The following is an 18,234-nucleotide window of genomic DNA, read 5'->3' as shown; positions in this document are numbered from 1 at the left end:
CCTCTCTCTCTACCTCTTTCTCTCTCGCTCTCTGTCCAGGCCTGCTCTCTACCTCTCTCTCTCTTTCTGTCCAGGCATGCTCTCTACCTCTCTCTCTCTTTCTGTCCAGGCATGCTCTCTACCTCTCTCGCTCTCTCTGTCCAGGCCTGCTCTCTACCTCTCGCTCTCTTTCTGTCCAGGCATGCTCTCTACCTCTCTCTCTACCTGTTTCTCTCTCACACTCTCTGTCCAGGCCTGCTCTCTACCTCTCGCTCTCTTTCTGTCCAGGCATGATCTCTACCTCTCTCTCGCTTTCTGTCCAGGCCTGCTCTCTACCTCTCTCTCTCTTTCTGTCCAGGCATGCTCTCTACCTCTCGCTCTCTTTCTGTCCAGGCATGCACTCTACCTCTCTCTCTCTTTCTGTCCAGGCATGCTCTCTACCTCTCTCTCTCTTTCTGTCCAGGCATGCTCTCTACCTCTCTCTCTCTTTCTGTCTAGGCATGCTCTCTACATCTCTCTCTCTTTCTGTCCAGGCCTGCTCTCTACCTCTCTCTCTCCTTCTGTCCAGGCATGCACTCTACCTCTCTCTCTCTTTCTGTCCAGGCATGCTCTCTACCTCTCTCTCTCTTTCTGTCCAGGCATGCTCTCTACATCTCTCTCTCTCATTCTGTCCAGGCATGCTCTACCTCTCTCTCTCTTTCTGTCCAGGCATGCTCTCTACCTCTCTCTCTTTCTGTCCAGGCATGCTCTCTACCTCTCTCTCTCTCATTCTGTCCAGGCATGCTCTCTACCTCTCTCTCTCTTTCTGTCCAGGCCTGCTCTCTACCTCTCTCTCTCTTTCTGTCCAGGCATGCACTCTACCTCTCTCTCTCTTTCTGTCCAGGCATGCTCTTTACCTCTCTCTCTTTCTGTCCAGGCATGCTCTCTACCTCTCTCTCTCTCATTCTGTCCAGGCATGCTCTCTACCTCTCTCTCTCTTTCTGTCCAGGCATGCTCTCTACCTCTCTCTCTCTTTCTGTCCAGGCATGCTCTCTATCTCTCTCTCTCTCATTCTGTCCAGGCATGCTCTCTACCTCTCTCTCTCTGTCTTTCCGTCCAGACATGCTCTCTACCTATCTCTCTCTTTCTGTCCAGACATGCTCTCTACCTCTCTCTCTCTTTCTGTCCAGGCATGCTCTCTACCTCTCGCTCTCTTTCCGTCCAGACATGCTCTCTACCTCTCTCGCTCTTTCTGTCCAGGCATGCTCTCTACCTCTCGCTCTCTTTCTGTCCAGGCATGCTCTCTACCTCTCGCTCTCTTTCCGTCCAGGCATGCTCTCTACCTCTCGCTCTCTTTCTGTCCAGGCCTGCTCTCTACCTCTCTCGCTCTTTCTGTCCAGACATGCTCTCTACCTCTCTCTCTCTTTCTGTCCAGACATGCTCTCTACCTCTCTCTCTCTTTCTGTCCAGGCATGCTCTCTACCTCTCGCTCTCTTTCCGTCCAGACATGCTCTCTACCTCTCTCGCTCTTTCTGTCCAGGCATGCTCTCTACCTCTCGCTCTCTTTCTGTCCAGGCATGCTCTCTACCTCTCGCTCTCTTTCCGTCCAGGCATGCTCTCTACCTCTCGCTCTCTTTCTGTCCAGGCCTGCTCTCTACCTCTCTCGCTCTTTCTGTCCAGACATGCTCTCTACCTCTCTCGCTCTTTCTGTCCAGGCATGCTCGCTACCTCTCGCTCTCTTTCCGTCCAGACATGCTCTCTACCTCTCTCGCTCTTTCTGTCCAGACATGCTCTCTACCTCTCTCGCTCTTTCTGTCCAGGCATGCTCTCTACCTCTCGCTCTCTTTCTGTCCAGACATGCTCTCTACCTCTCTCTCTCTTTCTGTCCAGGCATGCTCTCTACCTCTCGCTCTCTTTCTGTCCAGGCATGCTCTCTACCTCTCTCTCTCTGTCTTTCCGTCCAGACATGCTCTCTACCTCTCTCTCTCTTTCTGTCCAGGCATGCACTCTACCTCTCTCTCTCTTTCTGTCCAGGCATGCTCTCTACCTCTCTCTCTCTTTCTGTCCAGGCATGCTCTCTACCTCTCTCTCTCTCATTCTGTCCAGGCATGCTCTCTACCTCTCTCTCTCTGTCTTTCTGTCCAGACATGCTCTCTACCTCTCTCGCTCTTTCTGTCCAGGCATGCTCTCTACCTCTCTCTCTCTCTCTCTTTCTGTCCAGGCATGCTCTCTACCTCTCTCTCTCTTTCTGTCCAGGCATGCTCTCTACCTCTCTCTCTCTGTCTTTCTGTCCAGGCATGCTCTCTACCTCTCTCTCTCTGTCTTTCTGTCCAGGCATGCTCTCTACCTCTCTCTCTCTCTCTTTCTGTCCAGGCCTGCTCTCTACCTCTCTCTCTCTTTCTGTCCAGGCATGCTCTCTACCTCTCTATCTCTCATTCTGTCCAGGCATGCTCTCTACCTCTCTCTCTCTTTCTGTCCAGGCATGCTCTCTACCTCTCTATCTCTCATTCTGTCCAGGCATGCTCTCTACCTCTCTCTCTCTGTCTTTCTGTCCAGACATGCTCTCTACCTCTCTCTCTCTTTCTGTCCAGGCCTGCTCTCTACCTCTCTCTCTCTCTTTCTGTCCAGGCATGCTCTCTACCTCTCTCTCTCTTTCTGTCCAGGCATGCTCTCTACCTCTCTCTCTCTTTCTGTCCAGGCATGCTCTCTACCTCTCTCTCTTTCTGTCCAGGCATGCTCTCTACCTCTCTCTCTCTCTCTCTCTTTCTGTCCAGGCATGCTCTCTACCCCCACCTCTCTCTCTCTCTTTCTGTCCAGGCATGCTCTCTACCCCCCCTCTCTCTCTCTCTCTCTCTCTCTCTAGGCATGCTCTCTACCTCTCTCTCCCTCTCTAGGAATGATCTCTACCTCTCTCTCTCTCTCTCTGTCCAGGCATGCTCTCCACCTCTCTCTCTCTCTCTCTCTCTCTCTCTCTCACACACACTCTCTCTTTATCTCTCGGACCTTCTTCCTGTCTAACTCCTGGAGTGGTGTCAATTCTGAACGCTACCTAGTACCCCCCTACTCCACCCATCTTTCCCTCATTATCTCTCTGTATATCTCTCTCTTTCCTAGCACCATTGTAATCACATCCACAACAACCTTAATGTATTATTTATTCATGTTTTGTGCATAATGTACGGCTGGGTGCGCTATGGCTGCGAGGCAAGGTGCCTGCGATGCCAATAACCCCATCATGGAGGACCCTATAAATCAATACAGGGCTTTGTTTGTTTAAACGAGATTTACCAGGGTTCCACTTGTTATGGATGAAGTATCAATGAAATAAGTGCCAAACGCCCCCCCCCCACCACCACCCCCACCCCCTGGTGAAGTTATCAGAGGAAGCTGGAGGTATTAAAGCAGAACTATTATGCAGAGCCTGGCTTAGGGAGAGACAGAGAGGCTCACAATGAGGCCCTTATCAGTATAATCTGGGATTTTCCCCCAGCCTTATGAATATTTATCTCCCCCATTACTACCGATGATGTTTCAATTGCACCTTGCACTGAACATGTGCAGGATGCCACATCTCCTCCTGCTTACAGTGGCTCTCAACGCGGAGAGAGACGTCATTGTTGTCCATAGACCCAGACATCACTAGCCGCTTTATCGTAGGCATGATTTGGAGGGGGGACATCAACATCAGTGTAATCTGTGTTCATTAGTAAGGTCTGGTGGGTCTGATGATGAGAAACAAAACCACTTCTCATACATTTAGTCTCTCTGCAATACTGTATGCATGACATCACTGATTCTGATCCCAGACTTGTATCAATTCCAATGCCTGTTCTATTGGTGCTTGACATTGGTAGCAAATGCTGGACTTTAGTGCTACATAACAGGCCAATATTCCAGGCCCTTCCAGCTGTAGTGTCTGAAAGCCCACGGAGAAACCATTCATCCCAATGAGCTCGAAAGGCAAATGGAAGCTCATAAACAGAGATTTGACTGTATAGACTTTACATTTTATTGGCCAGGGAACCCTCTAACCCAGGGAGGGAGGAAAAGATGGAGAGAGAGGGGATGGAGAGTGAGAGAGTGAGAGAGAGAGAGGGAGAGATAGAGAGAGGGAGAGAGAGAGAGAGAGAGAGAGAGAGGGAGAGAGAGAGAGAGAGGGAGAGAGAGAGAGAGAGAGAGAGAGAGAGAGAGAGAGAGAGAGAGAGAGAGAGAGAGAGAGAGAGAGAGAGAGAGAGAGAGAGAGAGAGAGAGAGCGAGGGAGAGAGAGAGAGAGAGAGAGAGAGAGGGAGAGAGAGAGAGAGAGAGAGAGAGAGAGAGAGAGAGAGAGAGAGAGAGGGAGAGAGAGTGGTGAAGAGAAGGATGGAAAGATATAAAGAAAGTGGGAGAGGGAAGAAGAAATAAGATCGTAAGAATGAGGGACAAAGAGAGAGAGAGAGAGAGAGAGAGAGAGGGAGAGAGAGAGAGAGAGAGGGAGAGAGAGCAGGGTCACAACTCTTGCTGTTATTCTAGTATGTGACATCTTCGCTTGTTTGCTGCTGCTCATTAACAAACAATACAGCTGTGAAATTGGTTTAATGACAAAGTAATAAAATTGCTATTCTGCTCACAGATGGCCCCAGGCACTGCATGATTCTGCCAGGCTTACACTGGTTGGCCGTGCGCATTCTGCTGCTTATTCATGAAAACGGCATCCTTCACTTTTTCTCTCTTCCCTCGTGCTTTCTTTTTTAAACTGTCTACCTGCAAATGAAATAAATTAACCTCCTCTCCCCCTTGTATTCTCCATGAATTCTCTCTCATCCACTCTCTGTCACCCTTTTGCTCTCTGCTTGTGTGCGTATATCTCTCTTGCGTATATATCTCTCTAGTTCTCGCTCTTTCCAGCTCTTACCCCTGAACAGAAATTACCACCTTAAAATAAAAAGGAGTCTCGCCCACGCAAAGGCAGCTCGACTTCATTTCAAACGCAGAGCCCTTGTTATTAAACAACCCACCAATAAAACCAAGCCATTGAGGAATAAAAGAGCCAAAAGGAGAAGAGAAGTACAAAGACACCCCCCCCTCTCTCTTTCTCGCCCCCTCTCCCTCTCCCTCTTTCTCTCCCCCTCTCCCTCCCTCTCTTCCTTCCTTGCCTGGCTTCTTCTAGCACGGTGCCTTGTTCTGACATTTCTACAGCTCTCTCTGGAAAGGATGGACTTAGTTACCAAAAAAAAGGCTTCATTTTTCTATGATCAGCTGAACGTGCCAGCTTTTAATAAACAGCCCCTTGTTTTTCAGAACTCCCCTCTATAACACAGAGGTGGGCACCTCTCTCACCTCGTGACCATGGCGTGGTGGGCACACCGTGCCAGCCTACGACCCAATTTGGTCCTTCCTACCCAGACAGGTGGACACTGTGTTGTTAATCTCACCTAACCATCACAGTTGGCACTGCTACCCATGACACACAGAGGCAGACACAATGCCACACACATTAATCAGCTGTGAAAGCACTTACTGTACGCATGTTACGCTAATGCCTGAGTGTGAGAACCGTGTGTGTGTTTGGCACTTTAAATGGATATATGGGTGTGTCTGTGTGTGACTGAGCTAGCCTTTAGTCTCTCATTCAGCCACCCTTAGCAAAACCATTCACCAAATAAAACTGATACACGACACAAGAGGGATTCTGTTCTGGCAATAATCAAAAATGTGTTTTTATCCTCCCAAACACGGAAAATTGCTTGACTAAAGTGGGATTAATATTACAGCTTTATCAAATGATCCTGGAGGAAGGGGGGTGTTGGGGGTGAGGCACTTGGGATCCGACAACAGAGTCAATTCTGCTAATTAACTGCCAATTAGTGGTCCCTAAATGAGAGGATCATGGTGCCTGTGTTGGCAGCGCCCGGTAAGCACACACACAAACACACGCAAGCAAGCACACACACAAACACACATACACCCACAACCACACCCACACCCCCCCCCCCCCCACACACACACACACACACACACACAGAGAGAGAGATAGAGATAGACATCCACCTGGCAGCTCCACACTTCAGCTGTATATTTAGAAGTCCAGGAGCACAAGATGGCCACCGTTGGGACTCCCAGTTCGCAGCCAAAAAAAGGCCTGACATTTCCATCTGGGTCAAAGTTAAATGGATAACCAGCAACTTCAGTCAACTATCCCACCAATGCAGGAGAAGGAGAGGGTGAGAGAGGTTGAAGAAGAGAAACAGAGAGAGAAGAAGAGAGGGTGGAAAGGAACTCAAATGCCTCTCTGTAAAAACCCAAAATGCTTAGATGAGTGAGAGGAAATAAAAAACACAAGACGGTGTCGGGCCAGTTTCATATTTTTACATTACATTTGGAAAATATTAGTTATTATTTAGCATTTCATAACAGCTCCTCACGCCAAGATGGAGGGTCGTAAAAAATTGTAAAAATCATAAAAGGCCCTCTTTCTAAGTGCCTCATTGGGCTTTCTCAAGGGGGAGGAAAAAGCTTGCAATAAGTGAAGTAACAAAAGCTGGCCTAAGTCTTCTTTTCATCCACCAGACACCACTATAGACATATGTTGTATATCCAGTTCATCCACACCACTAATAAGATGTTGCATGTGAATCTAAAGCAGCATATGGCTCTCTACTGTGAGTCCAAGTCTGAGGGAGGGAGGGAGGGAGGGAGGGAGGGAGGGGGATAGCATGCTGAGAAGGGAGCTCCACTGCAGTCAGGCTATATGCTAGCTAGCACACTAACTACAGTATGACAGGCTTGACTACAGCGAGCAGAATGCGAGAATACAAATCTAAACTTGACTGATTCTGTCAGGATGGGGGGAAAACAGCGTGGTGCGGTCCAAAACTGTGACATCACTCAACACTTTCTAGGGGTGCAGACCCCCATATCCCCCCCTCGTAAGCCCCCCGTATCACCTCACTTTGCCTCTCCTAGATCCTAGAGATACCATCAGCCTGACAACCTCCAGCCTTGGCATCAATGGGCACTTGGCGCCATGGTTTGCCAGATATCCATCTCCTTATCATGTGACCTGTGTTCTGACAGGGGCCAAAGGTTGTACCAGATCCGCCCCTGTGTCTTAATAACTCACTCATTGTATTCCTTTCTGTTGCTAATTAGAGGCTCTCTCTCTCTGTGTGTGTGTGTGTGTGTGTGTGTGTGTGTGTGTGTGTGTGTGTGTGTGTGTGTGTGTGTGTGTGTGTGTGTGTGTGTGTGTGTGTGTGTGTGTGTGTGTGTGTGTGTGTGCGCGCGCGAGCGTGCGTGTGCGTGTGCGCGTGTGCACGTGTGTGCGTGTGTGTTTTTGCCAGTGACGAGTCGGAGAAGTAGAAATCGTGTGTGGCTCAGTGCTCCGGTGCAATGACACTCAGTCATTATGGCCTCAGAGCCATGCTCTCTCTCTCTCTCTCTCTCTCTCCCTCTGTTTCTCTCCTTCTGACTCTCTCTCTGATTCTCTCTCTCTGACTCTCTCTATTTCTCTCTCTCCACTCTCTCTCTCTCTTTTTCTATCTCTCTCCCTCTCTCTGACTCTCTCTATATTCTCTCCCCTCTCTCTCTCTCTCCCTCTCTCCCTCCCCCTTTCTCCCTCCCCCCTTTCTCCCTCTCTGTGCCATGGACATGTCCTTCCTGCCTGTGAGATGAGGGAATAATGAGGGTGTTGCTCTCTTCGGTCTTCTGTCATCGGAATCATCTTTCAATGGCTGAGTAATAACCCAGAGTGTGTGTGTGTGTGTGTGTGTGTGTGTGTGTGTGTGTGTGTGTGTGTGTGTGTGTGTGTGTGTGTGTGTGTGTGTGTGTGTGTGTGTGTGCGTGTGTGCGTGTGTGTGTGTGTGTGTGCGTGTGTGTGTGTGTGTGTGTGTGTGTGTGTGTGTGTGTGTGTGTGTGTGTGTGTGAGGGTAAATAATGGCAGGGCCAGTGTGATGATGGTGGTGAGCGGGGGTATGTCATGCTGAGCCTGATGCTGAGACATGAAAGGATCCGGTCAGGCCCCATTTAGCCCAGATTGATAGAAGGACACAGAGCTGTTGCATTCTGCTCATAATGACAACTGCAGCTGGATTCTATATTGTGGATTCTTGCCTCCAGTCCCCGCGCTGTTCCAAGGCATCTCAACCTGAGCCGAGGCCTGCTGATTCACCTCCTATGCTAGGCAGAACCTGTAGTCACGATCCTCACCCTCCTTTTCAATCTCATTCAAATGCTGCAATGTTTTCTGACCTCTCCCCAATACCGTTAGCATGATGCTAATCTCCAGACTCTAAGCAGAACAAACAAGGCACTAACTAATGGTAAACTAATGTTCCCACTACACTGTACACACAGTGTCTACTCTACAAACACAGAGGGTGCAGTGTCAATCTAACTACTAACACACACAGTGTATGAGAAACAATTAACCCCACCTCCTCCATTGCAAATCTGTGCAGTGACTAAGTGTACTTTAACCGGAACATTTTGTTCCATATTAGCAGCACTAAGCTAATGGGGTGTTGGTGGTATAAGCAAACAGGTGAGGTTGCTAGCTAATGTAGGTGACACATATTTGCTACCAGCTAGCACTTAGCATAGTTTTAGCCTATTAGCTTGCAGGTCTAATACATTGTAAAGCCTTGTCTTTCTAGGGGTAGGGAGGGTACCCTTGGGACCCACCTATCCAGTTGTGGTGAGGGGCAGGTAAGTGTGCAGGGGGAAGTTAGTGAAGAGCTTAGCAGGGTGAGATGGAGAGAGAAGGAGATGTGCCGTCCATTGACACTACACAGAGCGCCCTTGTGCCCTCCTTGGGTAGCGATTGTGCCGGCGGACAAAGCCGTGATTCAGCACACCCTTACCCAAGGGAGAGAGCTGGAAACTGAAGACGGCAGTCGTCCCTCATTCTCCCTCTCTTTTCCCTCCCTGTGTCTATCTCTCTGTCGCGAGCCAATGACCCGGCAGCGCCCCAAATCAAAGGGAAGCAGCACACAATGCACTCACTCGGCCCGCCAGGAATTTCAGAGGCCTTTTTATTTCTGGCCCCATCAACAGGAATTTCATATGCTGAAATATCCTCTGTCATATCCTGGGTGGAAGGAGGAGCCATCTCTTAGGCTCTTGGCCCTGTGAGGAAACGACACCAGTCCAGAGGGAGAGGGGCCTGTGGGTCGAGGGGATGGGGCCCAAACAAAGGGATATTTAACTCTAACTCACCACACCGTCAAGCCTGGTTATAAAAACAAAACTCAGCGCATCCTATCTGTGGCTCATCTTTCGTGCCCCGTAAAACACCCCAAAACATGGTGGTGGCTCCCCTTGACTCACCTCTACTGCACAATGCCACCGGAGACATGCCCACAGAAGTCCCTATAAGCCCCTCTTTATTTGTAGAAACATATTCCTGATGTGTTTTTGTTAGCTAGCACAAATATATAAGTGCAACAAAGACATTTTCAGCCTGTTTAGAAATGAATCGGTGACATTTCGTGTGGCTGGGGTTTGGACATCAAGGCCTCCATGAATGGAGACACTATCTATCTGTGTCTCTCTGTCGCTATATTTCTCTCTCTCTCTCTCTCTCTCTCTCTCTCTCTCTCTCTCTCTCTCTCTTGCTCTCATTCCTCTCAGGTTAGTAGACTATTTCTGCATTAATCACCATGACACAGGCAAGGCAACTCAATTTTCTGCTCCTGTAGGTAAGGTGCATCTCGAAACAGCAGCACGGCGATGCATGAAAAAGGCAAGCGGGGGCTAATCTTTGGTTACTGGTGTAATTGAAATGCTATCCACACTGTAGGGGGCATTAAAGTCTGATAACAGCGGTTCCTGTGGCCAATTTAAGTAGCTTGACTTCTGCTAAGAGACAGAGAGGGGGGGGGGGGAAATGGTCTGACAGATAAGGCAGACAAACTGAACTAATTCTCCAGGCATGTTTCTCATTGTGATCCAGGAAAAATGAGAAAATAAATGAATCATGGAACCCAAAAAAATCTATTGACCCTCGGGTGTCTTGTCAGGCTGGGAGTGTGATAAACCTAAAAGCTTGCTTAATGTCGGCCCGCCTGTACCCGACAGATAGAGCACTTTGTAAATGAACCCGCTTTGATAAATATATTAAGGAAAGCTGCGAATAAAAGGCAGGGACTTCTCATTTGTAAATAGAACCCTCGCTACATGGAATTAGAATGATAAAATGGGGTTCCATGTAATTAAGTTTGTGTAAGACCTGAAATCCGTGCAAATACCTTCCCAGAATTCTGAAAGGAAGTTGTCAGTTCAATTAATCTGAACATCACCCCGAGAATGAACTGAACAAAATGAAGCCTCAGATAAAACCTGGCTAGTATTTGGATAAGTAATTCCTGTATCATTTCTTTGCTTCTGTGATCATTTTATTTAATCCACCACCTCCAGTTATATGCTAAGCCATCTACAAAGAGACTGCTGGCCAGGCCACCGAAACCTTAATCCACCATATAGCATGTGTAACATGGGGTGGGGGCGGCTGGCGGGTTTGGCTTGTGTGGCGGTGCTGGTGGTACTGGTAGTGGAAGAAAGGTGGGTGGGTAGTGTATTCTGGTGATATTGGTAGTAGAGGTAAGGTGGGGGGTAGTGTATTCTGGTGGTATTGGTAGTGGAGGTAAGGTGGGGGGTAGTGTATTCTGGTGGTATTGGTAGTGGAGGTAAGGTGGGGGGGTAGTGCATTCTGGTGATATTGGTAGTAGAGGTAAGGTGGGGGGTAGTGTATTCTGGTGTATTGGTAGTGGAGGTAGGGTGGGGGGGTAGTGTATTCTGGTGGTATTGGTAGTGGAGGTAAGGTGGGGGGGTAGTGTATTCTGGTGATATTGGTAGTAGAGGTAAGGTGGGGGGGTAGTGTATTCTGGTGGTATTGGTAGTGGAGGTAAGGTGGGGGGTAGTGTATTCTGGTGGTATTGGTAGTAGAGGTAAGGTGGGGGGTAGTGTATTCTGGTGGTATTGGTAGTGGAGGTAAGGTGGGGGTAGTGTATTCTGGTGGTATTGGTAGTGGAGGTAAGGTGGGGGGGTAGTGTATTCTGGTGTATTGGTAGTGGAGGTAAGGTGGGGGTAGTGTATTCTGGTGGTATTGGTAGTGGAGGTAAGGTGGGGGGGGTAGTGTATTCTGGTGGTATTGGTAGTGGAGGTAAGGTGGGGGTAGTGTATTCTGGTGGTATTGGGAGTGGAGGTAAGGTGGGGGGGTAGTGTATTCTGGTGGTATTGGTAGTGGAGGTAAGGTGGGGGTAGTGTATTCTGGTGGTATTGGTAGTGGAGGTAAGGTGGGGGGTAGTGTATTCTGGTGGTATTGGTAGTGGAGGTAAGGTGGGGGGTAGTGTATTCTGGTGGTATTGGTAGTGGAGGTAAGGTGGGGGTAGTGTATTCTGGTGGTATTGGTAGTGGAGGTAAGGTGGGTGGTAGTGTATTCTGGTGGTATTGGTAGTGGAGGTAAGGTGGGGGGTAGTGTATTCTGGTGGTATTGGTAGTGGAGGTAAGGTGGGTGGTAGTGTATTCTGGTGTATTGGTAGTGGAGGTAAGGTGGGGGGTAGTGTATTCTGGTGTATTGGTAGTGGAGGTAAGGTGGGGGGGTAGTGTATTCTGGTGTATTGGTAGTGGAGGTAAGGTGGGGGGTAGTGTATTCTGGTGTATTGGTAGTGGAGGTAAGGTGGGGGTAGTGTATTCTGGTGTATTGGTAGTGGAGGTAAGGTGGGGGTAGTGTATTCTGGTGTATTGGTAGTGGAGGTAAGGTGGGTGGTAGTGTATTCTGGTGGTATTGGTAGTGGAGGTAAGGTGGGGGGTAGTGTATTCTGGTGGTATTGGGACTGGAGGTAAGGTGGGGGGTTGGAGTATTCTGGTGGTGTTGGTAATGGAGGTAAGGTGGGGGGTAGTGTATTCTGGTGGTACTGGTAGACGGGGGTAAGGTGGGGGGTAGTGTATTCTGGTGATATTGGTCGTAGAGGTAAGGCGGGGGGTAGTGTATTCTGGTGGTATTGGTAGTAGAGGTAAGGTGGCGGGGTAGTGTATTCTGGTGGTATTGGTCGTGGAGGTAAGGTGGGGGGTAGTGTATTCTGGTGGTATTGGTAATGGAGGTAAGGTGGGGGGGTAGTGTATTCTGGTGTATTGGTAGTAGAGGTAAGGTGGGGGGTAGTGTATTCTGGTGGTATTGGTAGTAGAGGTAAGGTGGGGGTAGTGTATTCTGGTGGTATTGGTAGTGGAGGTAAGGTGGGGGGTAGTGTATTCTGGTGGTATTGGTAGTAGAGGTAAGGTGGGGGGGTAGTGTATTCTGGTGTATTGGTAGTGGAGGTAAGGTGGGGGTAGTGTATTCTGGTGATATTGGTAGTAGAGGTAAGGTGGGGGGGTAGTGTATTCTGGTGGTATTGGTAGTAGAGGTAAGGTGGGGTGTAGTGTATTCTGGTGGTATTGGTAGTGGAGGTAAGGTGGGGGGTAGTGTATTCTGGTGGTATTGGTAGTGGAGGTAAGGTGGGGGGTAGTGTATTCTGGTGGTATTGGTAGTGGAGGTAAGGTGGGGGGTAGTGTATTCTGGTGGTGTTGGTAATGGAGGTAAGGTGGGGGGTAGTGTATTCTGGTGGTATTGGTAGTGGAGGTAAGGTGGGGGGTAGTGTATTCTGGTGGTATTGGTAGTGGAGGTAAGGTGGGGGGTAGTGTATTCTGGTGGTATTGGTAGTGGAGGTAAGGTGGGGGGTAGTGTATTCTGGTGGTATTGGTAGTGGAGGTAAGGTGGGGGGTAGTGTATTCTGGTGGTATTGGTAGTGGAGGTAAGGTGGGGGGTAGTGTATTCTGGTGGTGTTGGTAATGGAGGTAAGGTGGGGGGTAGTGTATTCTGGTGGTATTGGTAGTGGAGGTAAGGTGGGGGGGTAGTGTATTCTGGTGGTGTTGGTAATGGAGGTAAGGTGGGGGGTAGTGTATTCTGGTGATATTGGTAGTAGAGGTAAGGTGGGGGGTAGTGCATTCTGGTGGTATTGGTAGTGGAGGTAAGGTGGGGGTAGTGTATTCTGGTGGTATTGGTAGTGGAGGTAAGGTGGGGGTAGTGTATTCTGGTGGTATTGGTAGTGGAGGTAAGGGGGGGGTAGTGTATTCTGGTGTATTGGTAGTGGAGGTAAGGTGGGGGGTAGTGTATTCTGGTGGTATTGGTAGTGGAGGTAAGGTGGGGGGTAGTGTATTCTGGTGGTATTGGTAGTAGAGGTAAGGTGGGGGGGTAGTGCATTCTGGTGGTATTAGTAGTGGAAGTAAGGTGGAGGGTTGGTGTATTCTGGTGGTATTGGTAGTAGAGGTAAGGTGGAGGGTTGGTGTATTCTGGTGGTATTGGTAGTGGAAGTAAGGTGGAGGGTTGGTGTATTCTGGTGGTATTGGTAGTGGAAGTAAGGTGGAGGGTTGGTGCATTCTGGTGGTATTGGTAGTAGAGGTAAGGTGGGGGGGGTAGTGTATTCTGGTGGTATTGGTAGTAGAGGTAAGGTGGGGGGTAGTGTATTCCGGTATGCTGGTAGTAGAGGTAAGGTGGGGGTAGTGTATTCTGGTATACTGGTAGTAGAGGTAAGGTGGGGGGTAGTGTATTCTGGTATACTGGTAGTAGAGGTAAGGTGGGGGTAGTGTATTCTGGTATACTGGTAGTAGAGGTAAGGTGGGGGTAGTGTATTCTGGTATACTGGTAGTAGAGGTAAGGTGGAGGTAGTGTATTCTGGTATACTGGTAGTAGAGGTAAGGTGGGGGTAGTGTATTCTGGTATACTGGTAGTAGAGGTAAGGTGGGGGTAGTGTATTCTGGTATACTGGTAGTAGAGGTAAGGTGGGGGTAGTGTATTCTGGTATACTGGTAGTAGAGGTAAGGTGGGGGTAGTGTATTCTGGTATACTGGTAGTAGAGGTAAGGTGGGGGTAGTGTATTCTGGTATACTGGTAGTAGAGGTAAGGTGGGGGTAGTGTATTCTGGTATACTGGTAGTAGAGGTAAGGTGGGGGTAGTGTATTCTGGTATACTGGTAGTAGAGGTAAGGTGGGGGTAGTGTATTCTGGTATACTGGTAGTAGAGGTAAGGTGGGGGTAGTGTATTCTGGTATACTGGTAGTAGAGGTAAGGTGGGGGTAGTGTATTCTGGTATACTGGTAGTAGAGGTAAGGTGGGGGTAGTGTATTCTGGTATACTGGTAGTAGAGGTAAGGTGGGGGTAGTGTATTCTGGTATACTGGTAGTAGAGGTAAGGTGGGGGTAGTGTATTCTGGTATACTGGTAGTAGAGGTAATGTGGGGGTAGTGTATTCTGGTATACTGGTAGTAGAGGTAAGGTGGGGGTAGTGTATTCTGGTATACTGGTAGTAGAGGTAAGGTGGGGGTAGTGTATTCTGGTATACTGGTAGTAGAGGTAAGGTGGGGGTAGTGTATTCTGGTATACTGGTAGTAGAGGTAAGGTGGGGGTAGTGTATTCTGGTATACTGGTAGTAGAGGTAAGGTGGGGGTAGTGTATTCTGGTATACTGGTAGTAGAGGTAAGGTGGGGGTAGTGTATTCTGGTATACTGGTAGTAGAGGTAAGGTGGGGGTAGTGTATTCTGGTATACTGGTAGTAGAGGTAAGGTGGGGGTAGTGTATTCTGGTATACTGGTAGTAGAGGTAAGGTGGGGGTAGTGTATTCTGGTATACTGGTAGTAGAGGTAAGGTGGGGGTAGTGTATGATCTCTCCTTTTTGCTGTAACCATATCAAAGTGAATATATGTATATCAAACAGCAGAGACCGGTGACTTAATGCTAAACACTTTGTAGATAAAGCCGTAACATCCTGATAGCTCGCATTCAGGGATGCCACAGAGGTAGTGTGTGTGTGTGTGTGTGTGTGTTTGTGTGTGTACGTATCTGTCTGTGTGTGAGTATGTGTGTGTTAGGAGGGGGGAGTGTACATAAACGGTTTTCACACTTTAGGAGTCTTAGCCGTCTTGGCTGCCGAGTGGGAAGAGGGAGGAAAAGGCTTTTGAAAATGAAAGGCAGAGCGATGCTGGTGGCAGAGATAGGATATGAAGACTTGACTCACCAGTTGTTTACTTGTAAGATGGTGAGGCCTGTGTCTTGGGCTAGCTGCTTTTTCTGTTCTTCAGAGGGGTACGGGTGCTACAAGAGAAAGACAGAGAGATAGACGAGATGGGTTTTCTTTGTACAACGAGATGAACATAAATATTAATGTAGCACATAACACAGAAAAAAGAGAGAGAGAGAGCCGAGGCATGGATGTTGTATCTCCCAGTCATTATTATGTACAGGTGCATTACATTCTGTGTGTTCTGGTATAACATGTATTGTTTAGGTGAATACTATACATTCCCATGAGCTACACCCAACCAGCCCCTCCCTATGTATAGACATTACATACAAAGCACCCGTAAACACCCACATATGAACACACACACACACTAACTGCACAAATCAGTTCAAACTTGTGAAGAGTTGGCCAAACAAGTGTGTCAAAACCGACGACTGTGATAACCCTTCCTCATCCTCTCCCACACACACACTGACAAGTCTCAAACACTCACTCACGCACGCACGCGCGCGCACACACACACACACACACACACACACACACACACACACACACACACACACACACACACACACACACACACACACACACACACACACACACACACACACACACACACACACACACACACACACACACACAGCCTCTCTCCCCTCAATCTCCAGTGTCTTAGAGTGCCTTTTGTAATGCAATATAACAGAATGAGTGGGTGAAGATCTGACTATATTCATTTCTTCCCTGAATGTCTGAAGGAAAAATATGCTACTGGGATGTCTGTTTCACAGAGAGCAGTTGAAAGCAGCACCTGAGAGCAACAGAACAGGGTGCTAGGAAATGGCTCTTCTCTCTTGCCAACACTTCTACCTGCAAATGTAATTCTTCGAGTGGAGTTGCAATGATACTATCTGTGTTAGTTTCAATATAGCAAATATGAGATGATATAAATGGCAGACCTTGGACCTGTAGTGTCTGTCTCCCTGCTCTCGCTACAACAGTGATCGCTGGTGACAGATGTCTTTAAGGGACAGATTAGGCTATGCGTTTCATTCAGCTGCTCCACACACATGAAACACACACACACATACATGTATGCATGGCACGCACACACGACACACACAGGGGTGTAAAAGGAGACACCTTAATCCTACACATTTTTGGGATGGAATGAAAATCCATCGACACCCGCTTTACCCTCTCCCACCCCTCCTCCCTTTCCCACCCCTCCTCCCTCCTCCCTCTCCCACCCCTCCTCCCTCCTCCCTTTCCCGCCCCTCCTCCCTCTCCCACCCCTCCTCCCCCTCCCACCCCTCCTCCCTCCTCCCTCTCCCACCCCTCCTCCCTTTCCCGCCCCTCCTCCCTCTCCCACCCCTCCTCCCTCTCCAACCCATCCTCCCTCTCCCACCCCTCCTCCCTCCTCCCTTTCCTGCCCCCTCCTCCCTCTCCCACCCCTCCTCCCTCCTCCCTCTCCCACCCTTCCTCCCTCCTCCGCCCCTCCCTCTCCCACCCCTCGTCCCTCTCCCACCCCTCCTCCCTCTCCCACCCTTCCTACCTCTCCCTCTCCCACCCCCTCCTCCCTCTCCCACCCTCCTCCCTCCTCCTCTCCCACCCCTCCTCCCTCTCCCACCCCCTCCTCTCTCTCCCACCCCTCCCTCCCTCTCCCACCCCTCCTCCCTCTCCCACCCTTCCTCCCTATCCCTCTCCCACCCCCACTCCCTTCCTCCTCTCCCACCCCTCCTCCTCTCCCATCCCTCCTACCTCTCCCTCTCCCACCCCTCCTCCCTCCCTCTCCCCCCCCCTCCCTCCCTCTCCCACCCCTCCTCCCTCCCTCTCCCACCCCTCCTCCCTCCCTCTCCCACTCCTCCTCCCTCCCTCTCCCACCCCTCCTCCCTCCCTCTCCCACCCCAACTCCCTCCCTCTCCCACCGCTCCTCCCTCCCTCTCCCACCCCCTCCTCCCTCCCTCTCCCACTCCCCTCCTCCCTCCCTCTCCCACCCCTCCTCCCTCCCTCTCCCACTCCTCCTCCCTCCCTCTCCCACCCCTCCTCCCTCCCTCTCCCACCCCAACTCCCTCCCTCTCCCACCGCTCCTCCCTCCCTCTCCCACCCCCTCCTCCCTCCCTCTCCCACTCCTCCTCCCTCCCTCTCCCACCCCTCCTCCCTCCCTCTCCCACTCCTCCTCCCTCCCTCTCCCACCCCTCCTCCCTCCCTCTCCCACTCCTCCTCCCTCCCTCTCCCACCCTCCTCCCTCCCTCTCCCACTCCTCCTCCCTCCCTCTCCCACCCCTCCTCCCTCCCTCTCCCACCCCAACTCCCTCCCTCTCCCACCGCTCCTCCCTCCCTCTCCCACCCCTCCTCCCTCCCTCTCCCACTCCTCCTCCCTCCCTCTCCCACCCCTCCTCCCTCCCTCTCCCACTCCTCCTCCCTCCCTCTCCCACTCCTCCTCCCTCCCCTCTCCCACCCCTCCTCCCTCCCTCTCCCACCCCAACTCCCTCCCTCTCCCACCGCTCCTCCCTCCCTCTCCCACCCCTCCTCCCTCCCTCTCCCACTCCTCCCCCTCCCTCCCTCTCCCACCCCTCCTCCCTCCCTCTCCCACCCCTCCTCCCTCCCTCTCCCACTCCTCCTCCCTCCCTCTCCCACCCCTCCTCCCTCCCTCTCCCACCCCCCTCCCTCCCTCTCCCACTCCTCCTCCCTCCCTCTCCCACTCCTCCTCCCTCTCCCACCCCTCCTCCCTCCCTCTCCCACTCCTCCTCCCTCCCTCTCCCACCCCTCCTCCCTCCCTCTCCCACTCCTCCTCCCTCCCCTCTCCCACCCCTCCTCCCTCCCTCTCCCACTCCTCCTCCCTCCCTCTCCCACCCCTCCTCCCTCTCCCACCCCTCCTCCCTCCCTCTCCCACCCCTCCTCCCTCCCTCTCCCACTCCTCCTCCCTCCCTCTCCGACCCCTCCTCCCTCCCTCTCCCACCCCAACTCCCTCCCTCTCCCACCGCTCCTCCCTCCCTCTCCCACCCCTCCTCCCTCCCTCTCCCACTCCTCCTCCCTCCCTCTCCCACCCCTCCTCCCTCCCTCTCCCACTCCTCCTCCCTCCCTCCCTCTCCCACCCCTCCTCCCTCCCTCTCCCACCCCAACTCCCTCCCTCTCCCACTCCTCCTCCCTCCCTCTCCCACCCCTCCTCCCTCCCTCTCCCACCCCTCCTCCCTCCCTCTCCCACTCCTCCTCCCTCCCTCTCCCACCCCTCCTCCCTCCCTCTCCCACCCCAACT

At 51.0% G+C, this 18,234-nt stretch overlaps 1 protein-coding gene across 3 annotated transcripts in view; it reads right to left on the bottom strand.

Annotated features, from left to right (window-relative positions):
• Positions 1-18,234, bottom strand: part of LOC135525721 (homeobox protein Meis2) — a 145,257-nt gene that overhangs the window by 34,821 nt on the left and 92,202 nt on the right. For all 3 annotated transcript variants that reach the window (XM_064953519.1, XM_064953518.1, XM_064953520.1), the window contains exon 9: positions 14,977-15,053. In XM_064953519.1, coding sequence (XP_064809591.1) covers positions 14,977-15,053 — 77 coding nt within the window. The remainder of the gene's footprint in view (positions 1-14,976; positions 15,054-18,234) is intronic.

Source organism: Oncorhynchus masou, chromosome 32 (genome assembly GCF_036934945.1).
Source record: "Oncorhynchus masou masou isolate Uvic2021 chromosome 32, UVic_Omas_1.1, whole genome shotgun sequence".
Lineage (NCBI taxonomy): Eukaryota > Metazoa > Chordata > Actinopteri > Salmoniformes > Salmonidae > Oncorhynchus > Oncorhynchus masou.
This window is presented reverse-complemented; position numbering and strand designations above follow the sequence as displayed.